Here is an 11,576-nt window from a genome sequence, read left to right on the forward strand (position 1 = left end):
AATCAAGGTGACAGCCGAGCATGCCAGGGCTCATCCTGTTGGTGTTCTGGCTGATACTCCGAAATGCGATCTGACACACACCTTGAAAACGGGTAGTGTGGTCCGATATACCAGTTAATTCAGGATCCTTAGGTGCCGAGTCTGGTAGTTGGGTAGGCCTGTAGAACATGCATGTTGCCATTTGGACAAGATTTGATGAACTATTTTTATGCAAATACCAGTTAACTACCGATGAAATTCTTAACGTGTCGGTTCTGCACGACAATTGTCAATCCCGAAAAGCGTTTATATTATGGAGATAAATGTACTTTATTCTCATTTTCCAGCTTCTCCTCTTAAAACCTTTTGCCATGACATGATTTTCTATCAACTTCATACATATTATTATTATATTATTATGATTATATTCGTACATGTAAGTCAAATTTCTGAATCCTATTTAAGTAACCTTCACCATAAAGAGATTTGTAATCATGATATAGCAGACAACATAACTTCGTTTAAATGGCATCTTAAAAATCCACTCAAGCCCAATTATAACAAAACTGTTATATTATATGACATTTATAAAACTCATCTACCTTTAAATTGTTAAAAATTAAATTATATTGATATTTTTTGGAAAAATAGACATATCATGCAACAAACTTAAAAGAATGTATGAACCTAAGTTAAGAGTAAATATAAACTACAAAATACCCTAAAAATCACAGATATGAAAGATTGCAGTAAAGCTAAGAATCAATAGTCTTACCTCATCAAATATCACAATATATTTATGAACATATCAATTCCACACAAATTATCCATACCAGTGTCTAACTGGTAAAATGTGATCACAGAAAATGAAAAACAAAGGTAAACAGATACACCATACATAACATACACATGACTGTGGGGGATAATGACAGGTCTGAAATGTGATATAGGTATGTGGAGTATTTTGCAGAAAATTATACTAAACAAACCGTTTGTTTTATGTATACAACAATGGACAATATACATGGACAAGTACATGCACTATACATTGTCAGGAAAATGTGTGTGAAGTATTTAGTATGTGGTAGAGTACAAATGAACATTGTACACTGTACATGTACGAAAATGGAAATTTAGCTAAGTATTGTACTGTATGTAAGCAAATAATATGATAATTCACGACATTAAAAAGGCAAAAATCTGCCAAAAATAAGCTTTTAAAAAAGCATGTATACTGAAAACATTAATATCTGCTATTCAAATAAAAGACTAAAACAATGGTATATATATCATTTTCTTAACTAATATAATACATGTGTGCACATGAAAACAAAAAAAAAAAAAAAAAAAAAGCCTCATAACCCTAAATGCATTCCTAATACATTTTCAACTTCAAAAGAAATCTTATCCTATTCTGGCTCTCCTTATAGACTAGATATTCACTCTGGGAAAAATAACTGTCCTTGTACTTGTCCTGTGGAACGGGATTCCCCACAGGTATGGTGATAGTGCGGCCTTCTATTTCCATGGTCTTGTCTTTTTTAGGGTCTGTAATTGAGAATACAATAATTCAAGTTTTGTTCATCAAAATCATATTTTTGTTTTGTTTTCACAATTCTAACATTTCAAATTCTAGCAAACTGCATGGGATAAAAGTATCTGTAGCTATAGTTACATTGTCCAAGACATAAAAACCTCAAATGAGAATATCATCTAAAGTCATAAAATATTATTTTAACAGAAATAATAATAATAATAACATCAACAACATAATATCATTATATTCATTATCAATTCTTTTTGGTAGGCAAGGGCTGAAAATATTAAAATTTGGTGTTTATAGACAATCAATTTTGTATGGAGAATCCATGCCATATTTCTATTCTTTATTTCTTAGGAGGGTGCGAGTAATTGGGAAATGTCACCACGACTTGGCCTCATTCCTAGCACACCAGCAAGTTATACTATATCATACACTTCACTATATGTATACCATACCATACAATGTTGACATATTCAAAGGGGCAGATCCAGAGATATTTTCTGGGTCTTCCAAATTATCTTTGTTGATCCATCCTCCATTTTTGACCCATTTTCCACCAGAAAATATAGATGTCACTAAATGTAAATTAGAAAATTCTGATCATCTGCTGGAAGACCCAGAAGACGGCCTCTGTCCATCCCTGATTCACACTTGGTTCCCTACCTGGTTCAGTGCGTCCTTTAGCAATAATGCAGTCAAAGCCCTTAGGTGCCGCTGTCAGCTGACAGTTGTCTTTGGTTATAAAGTGCTCTTTGCCCAGTGCCACCTCGTTCACAAACATAATGCCTGTGCCATTACCACTGCACCTGACTATAATAACAAAAAAGTTCATCCTAGCAGTGTATCTCTTCTTTCCTGGCATTATTATATATGTACCCAGTAGTACGTTATGACTATAATATCAAAATTTATATTAAACAAAGTAAAAAATCGTAGTCTCTAAAGAAATTAATTATTCATTTCAGGGTTGAACATGCTGATCAAAAAAGACCAAGTACTGGGTATAAGACTGATCAATCTTATTTAATTGGTGTGGTTTTAATATAACAACAAGAAGCTGCATGCTTGTGAATCTTAATTTTTGTCAAATCCAGTGCTGCCAAGATTGTCCTTTATTCCACAAGTAACTATCGGTTAAATTCAAACCACAAAGAGAAAAGCCATTACCAGCAATCATGTTTTCAAAGATGTCCATTTGCCATATGCTTTGCTGACTTTGACTTCTCGGAGGCAACATTTATGGGACTAATTTCATATAATTGTTCTAAATAAAAACCAAGCAACAACCCCACAGTCACAGTGTACAAAGACTGAAAAACATTTGAATTTTCTTACCATAAGCAGCCGATTTTGAGTTCTCAGAGGCAAAATATATCCCTTTCCCAACTCTGCCCCCACTGTGGGGCATAATACGCAGACCACCTTTCAAAATGGCCGCCACTACAGCCACGTTGGTCCCGTGCCAAAGCAATTTGCGGTTGTCTAAATTTTTGTGCTCGGCAAATCTGGTATCCTGGAAAGGTATAAAACATTACCATTAATAAAAGCATGGTTTTCTATTTAAATCTGAAAAAGGAATTTCTTTATTTGATTGGCCTATCATGGATGATGGCTCTAAAGTATGAATAACAATTTTAAACAATACCGTATCTTGCTGTAAGATCTGTGCTGTCAAAATTATGATTAAACAGGCTGGCAAATAAAAATGAGTTTGATCTTAATTATCGATGAGATCAAAAAGAGGAAATCCTCCAAAAATACCAGGAAAATGTCCTTTCTTGTGAATAAATAAATAAATAGTAAAAATAAATAAATTAATTGATGGAAAAAAAATTCCACAAACTAAGTTTCACCTCTCCGTGTCTGTTCACTTTCCAAACCTCCTGCAATGTGACTTTACGCCAGTGTTTTGTGGCCATAGCATACTCCTCTACCAACTGGAACCAAACAATTAACTTAATACATTTTATTTTCATATAAAACAACAACAACAAAAGTTATAATAATAATAATAATAATAATAATAATAATAATGCACAATTGTCGGTCATATTGGAACAGCTCACATATTGCGAAAAAATCCTGTGTCTAAGCTGCAGGAAGCAGCTGACACACAGAAAAAAAGACCCAGAAGAACATTTAAGAGCAGGAGGGATTCACATAATAATAATAATAATAATAATAATAATAATAATAATAAAATCAACAAAATCAATGTAATTATGATTATTTTAGCTTGCCTTATATTCCTTGGACTTTTTATCCAGTAGCTCCAGGTCACAGTTCAGCAGTCCATAGTTGACATCCAGTGGGTGGGGCTTGGCCTCATTCAATGCCTGAAACAGAAATAAAGGTCAAAGGACAGATCTAAGGTCATATTTGATACAATGATTACCTTGATTACTTCCTAATGTCAATAAAATTGATGATTTCATTTCCTATTGTGATACTTAAAGAGGGAAAAATAAAAGTTGTGAATTTAAGATGTCGTGGTATTTTTAGGTAGAAATTGCATTTTTGGGGTTTTAAAGAAATATTAATTTAAAAAATACATATATAAAATAATAATAAAATCATAAATTGAAAGGAATTGAAAATAATATAATTAATTGTCAAAATATGCTATTTTTCATGTTTTGTTGGTCTGACTCGAGTTTCTAGTACATGTATAACACATGTATCACTGGTTCTGACAGCAAATATGTAAAATAATGTGTAATATCAAGACTTAAACAAATGTTGTTTAGCTCTTGCCAGTGAAACACATGTAGGATCAGCATGGTGATTTGCAATACAGGAATTTTTATATCAAACCTAGCTAATAAAAATATCTCTTACCTTCTTGCCAGGTTTCTTTTCTTTCTCTTTTTCTTTCTGCATGCTTTGAGCCAGCTCTATGTCAGCCAACACCTAAATGAGCAAAATTAAAAATATACCTTCACTTGAATCTTTTCAGTAATAGATAAATTTATGGTAATTACTCAATGAATCACACAGCATGAATTGACAAACACCCCCAGAAGATCTTATCATAAATACCCTGTATATCGATTTAAAAGTCTTGTCCATTTTTTGTATAAAAGCCTTTAAATTGGCAGTTATGTATGGATCAATCTATAAGCTTTATCTGGCCAAAAATTAAACATTAGTAGTCCACATATTAAATATAATATTTAATAGGCAAGAAAGACGTAGCTAAATTTTCAGACTGTATAAGTAAGTAAAGCTCTTTGGCGAAACATGCTCCTAGCTGGTATCTCAAAGGGGCAGGTGACCAAAAAGGTTTTTAATACAGGTCACAATCACTACAACCAATACAGATCATCACCCACCAGCAGCATATCCATCTTCTTCCTAACCAGTTCTTGGGTGCTGATCACTGGCGGCCTCTGGCGGCCAAAGTCGTGAGGAATGAGAGTGAAGAACTTGGAGGAGAGCTCTGGCAGTTTGTTCTTCTTACCAGCCTGGACTGCTTTCTCTATCTCATCCAGTACTTCAAAACCTTTTGCTATTTGAGACTTGCTCAGTTTGCCCAGTGGCATTTTTTTAACATCTACAAAAGACACAAAATTACATATATGATATGATATATGATATGATTATAGGAGCGTGTTTTGTCAGCATTTTTGAAAAAAGAGAACTTGCTGCTTTTATATATATATATATATATATATATATATATATATATATACCTTTAATCTGATTGTAAACAGTCCTGCATAAAAGCTTGTTCCATCTAATACAATGTACCGTATGAAGCAACTTTTTAATCGTCTGTGTAAATATAGTGGATAATTAAACAGTCACATTATACACTTGAGACACAAAGTGCATGTACATGTACCAGTACGTACATTAACAACTCAGAAGCAGGCAAATATGAGAACTTGAAAACTAAGAAGCTGGCTGTAGTTTTTTTTTTTTTTTTTTCATTTATGAAACAAAGTATATTCACCTAACTCCATCTCCTTCATGGCATGGTTGAACATGTCTGTATCAAAGATGAGTTTCATCAAGTCCTGGGTGGGTTTATCTAGCTTACATGGTAAGATGGGGGAGGGGGCAGCACCCATGTCAGCCTCATCTAATGCAGCAAGCTAGAGAAGAATACTTTTATTATTACATATAATTGTGAAAATCGATCATTCTTGAGCCACTTATCTGCTAATACTCACATTAAATGTGAGTATATTATTCATTTTTATCATGCACTTTGGTATTAGTTTAATTTACATTGATTATGAACTGTCAAGAACTACTAGAATACATTAATTGCATGAACCTGCATAGAATCTATGGCTACATACTAATACTCATACGTACATATAGTGATAAATACAGATACTCAGCACATTTTGTATAACCGAAAGATTATGCAAGGAAACATGATTATATTAAGCTTATCAAAAGTAGGCCAAACAAGTGCATGTAACAATACTAAATAATGTCCTTGTAACGCGTGTTACGTAACCTTCCAGTATGATATGACATATTAATCCTCAGTCTCAGATATATTCATAAGGAGTACTTGGTTTAAGTTCATTGTTTCAAATATTCAGTGTAATTATCTGATTTGTGAAATGAAAATTAATTCTTGAAACAGACAAGTTCAAACATGAAGTGTACTTTTTACACTACCGCATTTTTATGAGTCATCTGATGATTTTGTATCCAATAAATATACCGTATCATGTATTTACTGGCACCAATTCAATGCTCATCCTTAGATGAAAGGTGTTTTCATCAGTTTGCTGGATATTTTTAGCCACTGGCAAATCATTGGTCTGGACTAATATCAATGGAAATTTCTGCATATTTCTATATAAGCTTCAACAGAAAGAAGCATTTCACATTTTGCCAAAATCTACAAATTTAAGGTGAACATGCATTATCACAGTCCCTATTTCTTACTTTCTTTTTGGTCTCTTCCATTGCCTCATCATCACTCTCATCATCATCCATCTCTAAGAGGGTATATTTCCCAGGATGAGGTGTAAAACTGGCACGGTTTTCCCAGGCGTTCTTGGTCTTGTCACGGAACTTCTTGCAGAAATCAGCCACTGCACTTTTCTCGTCTAATGGTCCCTTTAACATGTCCTGGCCTGACTCTCCCTACAAAACAATAATAAATTAATTAATTAATTAATTAATTAATTAATAAACAAATAAGTAACCAAAAAAAAAAAATGGAGACAGAAATATTTCAATGGTAGAAAACATGCAAATCTCTCAAATAAAAGCATTGACATATTAGAAAAATAAATTAATATGCATTTTTTCTATTGAAAGAAAATAATTCATGAGAAATTAATATTTACTATGGTACCTTGAACAAGAAATTACAGCTATGAAAATTTTCTTGGGAACTTTAACAATTCTCCAACAGTTAACAATAAGGCACAATCTATACTCTATTCAAAATTGTTGAGAAAATTATAATCAAGTTTTATTTTTACCATCATAAGCTATCAACAATAATTTACCAGTATCCAAATTCCATTTTTCTAATACCATCATTTTCTGTCACTTTCAAAAACATAATTATTTGTCAAGAACCACTTTGGAGTATCACTTTTATTTTCTTTTTAGTGCTTCATTTTTTTTTCAATTTATTTGTAACGTGTCAGCCTAGGATAAATATATACTGGGAAATGTAATTTTTTTTCAGTTTTGTTCAAATTTTCAGAGTAATTACCATATAAACTTACCACTCTACCCCACCTAATCCACGCATAGAAATTATTGCCAACTTTGGTCTTCAGAACTTGAATGACATAGTACTTGTTGTTATTGTGCCCTATGTTGGTCTGGTTCAGCATGCAGTCATACTCCTCCCACACCTACATGTAAAGGGGGAATTAAAATATAATAATGCAAATTCAATATCATATGTATTAATTGGTGCATATAAAGAACAACCTTTTGAGTGAATAAATGTTAAGCAGTGGATTAATCCACTTACAAATAACAACACAACAGGATAAGTTATGAGATGGGGGGGGGGGGGATGATGACAAAAATTATTTATTTGAAGTTGGATCTTGGTTGACTCGGGGTCTAAGCCTGCAAAGTACTATTCTCAATAGAGGGGTGTGTCTCAAACTCAGGGTACACATGAAGAAAGGGGAGAGGGGGTCACCCCTCAATTTCATTAATCTATCCCTCTATTGTCCATGTACTTGGTGCATACTTACGTCCACATTACCAGCTATCGGACACAACTTGTCCACCTTAATATTCTTCCTCTTCCCAGAGCCTGTGGACTTTAATGCTTTAATGGCAGTCTGCAAGTCAGAATCAGCAGCGGCAGAGTCCGCCTTCTTGGCTTTCTTTCCCCCTGCCTTTCCTCCAGCAGGAGCTTTCCTCTTTGGTGGCATTGTATTGTAGTGTACAGTAAATAATGGTGGTGGAGCCGGTCTGATGGAGCTTGCAGGCCACTGGCACTGAAGAAGATATGCTACCCGTTTATGTGCCAGTACTGTACATGTACGTGTAAATGTGGATGTACTATTACTGCATGTCTGTGCCGCCTACTCTAGTGTTGCAAAGAAAAAATAAATGCAAAAAACACATAAACAATGTTGCAAAATCTTCGAATTTAACTGTAAACTTTTACTTACCTGACGATTTGAGTTGTCAATGGCAAGAACAGACGCCGCGGCCTTTTAAATCGCACACAACGATTTATTGACAAGCGAAGTCTTGTTTGTGCTTGCCCATCACTAACCAATCATTGGCCGCTTCCGGGTTGTGTAAATAACATATAGGTGTCGCAGTAGTTGTATCCAAGACAAGACACCCCTCCTATCCAATGCCACAGGGGGAGGGGTGGCGGCCTCATTTGGGTGGGGAGGAACACATAAAAACATGTCTGTTACCCATTCTTAGAAAAAAAACGTCGAATAATGGTCACATCTGAGGTGTTTAGGGTTAATGGGTAGAATGGGAAGGTAAAGGACATCGACGGAGGGGGGGAGGTGCACAGAGATATAATGTACTCACGAAAATTGAGCATAATTGATGAGTTCTTGCATTTCCCCAACAATATTTTGTTAGTGGCAAAAGAAAACTACTAGTATGATCTGAAAAATTCTGAAAAACCAGTTGGGTTCAGAAAGTTAATTACTTTGAGTACAAGTGACTAGCATAGAAAAGATAATTAAGATATCTGAGTAATTGAGTTGATAGCATTTTGTGAGTACGTGAGTTCCGTGCCAGGAATCTCAATTAAATACTTACGTATATCTTTTTCCGAGAAAGTAGAAGTTTTCCCAGTTTTTTTGCAAGTCCTAGTGCCCATCTTAAGAAATGGCATATGGACCTTAGTACGTACGTACGTACGTACGTAGCAAGAACATACAGTAGGGGGCCTACTTAATTTTTTCCACCTGAGATGCTGAATTCTTGTGTCGATTGATGTGTTGTGCTGCTGAACTTCTGTCGTTAAAATACTTTTGCCGTTCGCTTGCAAATGTTCTTCTACATAGGGCCTATGCGACAACAATTCATTTCGAGGGTCCTGGTATTTGCGAAAGCAACTTTTTATTTACCGATGTCGGTCACATATATAAAAATTCGCAATCATTTTTGGTAACTTGAGGGGTGTAGGGTGTACACAAACGAATAGAAGGGAAGACGGGGGGTGGGGGGTGGTGCTGGTTGTGCCTATCTCCCCTGTGTAGCCATTTTCGTTGAACATTAGGCCTAAGGAAGGACAACAGTATTTTGTGTCGATTAATATACTTGACATAGTACGTACCATGCGTATAGTACGTACCATACGCATGGGCATATATTCTACGATCAGAATACCGATTAACTTCATCGTCAGGCCTTTCGTGGTGTACTGATGCACTGTGTACATGATATGTACATGCATGTAGGCCTATATACATTTGGTTTCAATGTGCTGCTTCTTCCCTTACATACCGGTATATGCGTTACTATCAACCGTTCTACGGCTAATGGTACATGTAGCTCTATGCGTCGTTGGAAACGTCAAAGAACGACAGAAGCGATGTGGCGGCAAATCTGTCAAATTCCCTAAGGTGTCATAACGTGGATACATTATTGCACTATATATAGTATCCTTATCTTCTGTTGTACTTTTACGGGACTTCGATCACTACCAATTGTGTCTGAATTTTTGCACAATTCCTGCTCCTGTTCACATAACCAGGGTGATAATAACAGTATGACTAAAACACCCCAAAAGTACGTCCGCTCGCTGGTTATTTATAAAGTGTCATTTCAGAGCACCCCGACTTTCAGGGGTTAAAGGAGACAGTCCTGTTATCCGCATTCCAGTATCTGATAACAGGGGTGAATTTCCAGAGACCTCAGGACCCAGGGTGTGCCACTGGGATAATTAACCCAGCATCGGAACCACATCCTCCAGGAAATGGTAAGCTGTTGATTATAATTATTTTCGGTAATGATTATATCATAAACGGCACTTTTTTCTTTCGCTTCAACGCAACGAGCACAGATCGTTCTCGGTCACGTTAATTATTCACTTTGAAGTCCAGGAAGGTTATGTTTCATTACATCATATGGAATAAAAATCAATCAACGCTGCTGTCGCAGATGCAATAAAAGAGACTTGTATGGGTGCGCGGCACTCATGATATCAGAGGTAGTAATACTATACACATAAGTGATACATGTAATTTCAGCTTGCAGTAACATTAATCTGAGTAATCTGAAATGAAAAATGTTAAAATCACAAGTCTAATCTTTCAGCCGATCTTTCTTTGTTACATTATTTGTGCATGTAGGGGATAATTCCCATAGCGTATTCTGTACGTGTTGAAGTAAGAATAAATTCCGTGACGGTGTTTGGAACAAAGCAGATAAGCATTAAAATCTGCTTTCGGCTAGTTTTAGATTTATTGCGTTGTACTATTACTGCATTGTAAATCATACGAAAGTGGTGAGGGCTGCTACACTTCCATTTGTAATTAGTACTGAATGAAATAACACATTTGTGAAACTGCTATAAATCATTCACTTTTATCTGATAACTTTTCCCATTAAATCCGATTTCCTTCGATTATTCTACAAAATCGTTAACGCTCCTATGCCGTCGTGCCAAAAACATAAAAGATTATCTGTAATGCCTACGTCACAAAAGCGGTTAAGACCCAATGAATCAAATTGTTAATTTTTTAGCATACCGTTTGCTGATAAATTATTCAGTCACGAACGCCCGAACATCATTTCCGTGTAATCTACACTGTTAGATCGGTAATATCTGTTGACTTATCTCGGTCTACATAGCATTGAAAAGTGGCTGAGTTTGACTGGCTGGTACATGTAAGCGGGCCTTATTTTCTTGTGCTCTAATTTTGCATATAAGCAAAAGTTCAAGCAATCAATATGTTGAAACAGTTTTGCATACACAGAACAATTCACAAATGACGAAACATAGAAAACGATAACAATATCACACAGTAAACAATATTTATATTGACACTGAATTTTGATATAGATATAAATCACTGAAACTTAGTTTTATTTTCCGAAACACAACGAGGTATAGTAAAAAATCTCATACTCTAGTCCGGCATCCAATACCTTCCCCTTAATGGCTAATCCACCTTTACTCAAATGACTGCATCCAAACGAATTTTCTAGAAAAACACCATCTGTGGTCAATAAATAATCATCTCAAAACTCAAGAACCCAAGACGCGTTATTAATTTTAAATGTTCCAAAGATCGTTTATTTAATGTCACATGCTAGCCATTATCACGGAGCAAGTACTGGTCTGCACCATTAGCCTTGCGTCTAATGTATACGTAACAGGTCCACTTACAAACACTATTACGGATTCTTCTTGTGTAAAAGTCTACAAAACCTGTGCTTTATAAGTTTAGGCCAACTTTCGTGCTACGGCTCTTTTGTGAAACAGTCCTCAGGTCAACAATGGATGCACTCTAAAAATCATATATATGTGAAACCCGCCCATACTAAATGTAGGCCATTTGCAAATGCAATGGAATATGCCCAGAGTAAAGAGAAAAACGCCCTTAACAGCTATGGAATAGACGAT

General features: G+C 35.3%; 1 protein-coding gene across 1 annotated transcript; it reads right to left on the bottom strand.

Moving 5' to 3' along the window:
* Positions 1 to 261: 261 nt before the first annotated feature.
* On the bottom strand, positions 262 to 8,322 carry LOC106150907 (protein mono-ADP-ribosyltransferase PARP3-like). Its single transcript, XM_013523967.3, has 12 exons — positions 8,143 to 8,322; positions 7,717 to 7,965; positions 7,231 to 7,362; positions 6,434 to 6,634; positions 5,478 to 5,619; positions 4,855 to 5,075; positions 4,361 to 4,432; positions 3,763 to 3,858; positions 3,376 to 3,459; positions 2,858 to 3,035; positions 2,186 to 2,332; positions 262 to 1,527 (listed from the first exon to the last, which is right to left on the bottom strand). Exons 2-12 carry the CDS (start codon positions 7,897 to 7,899, stop codon positions 1,355 to 1,357), a joined length of 1,629 nt encoding a protein of 542 aa, XP_013379421.2. The 5' UTR covers positions 7,900 to 7,965; positions 8,143 to 8,322; the 3' UTR covers positions 262 to 1,354.
* Between the last annotated feature and the right edge of the window lie 3,254 nt (positions 8,323 to 11,576).

Source organism: Lingula anatina, chromosome 6, assembly GCF_051362555.1.
Source record: "Lingula anatina isolate TDL-2025a chromosome 6, LinAna3.0, whole genome shotgun sequence".
NCBI lineage: Eukaryota > Metazoa > Brachiopoda > Lingulata > Lingulida > Lingulidae > Lingula > Lingula anatina.

Excerpts from the sequence above, each read along its gene's own strand:
- LOC106150907 (XM_013523967.3), bottom strand. The coding sequence starts at position 7,899 with ATGCCACCAAAGAGGAAAGCTCCTGCTGGAGGAAAGGCAGGGGGAAAG. Across the intron at positions 5,076-5,477 it reads CATGAAGGAGATGGAGTTAG|ATGTTAAAAAAATGCCACTG; the intron begins GTGAATATACTT and ends TGTCTTTTGTAG. Across the intron at positions 1,528-2,185 it reads TAAAGGACGCACTGAACCAG|ACCCTAAAAAAGACAAGACC; the intron begins GTAGGGAACCAA and ends TCTCAATTACAG.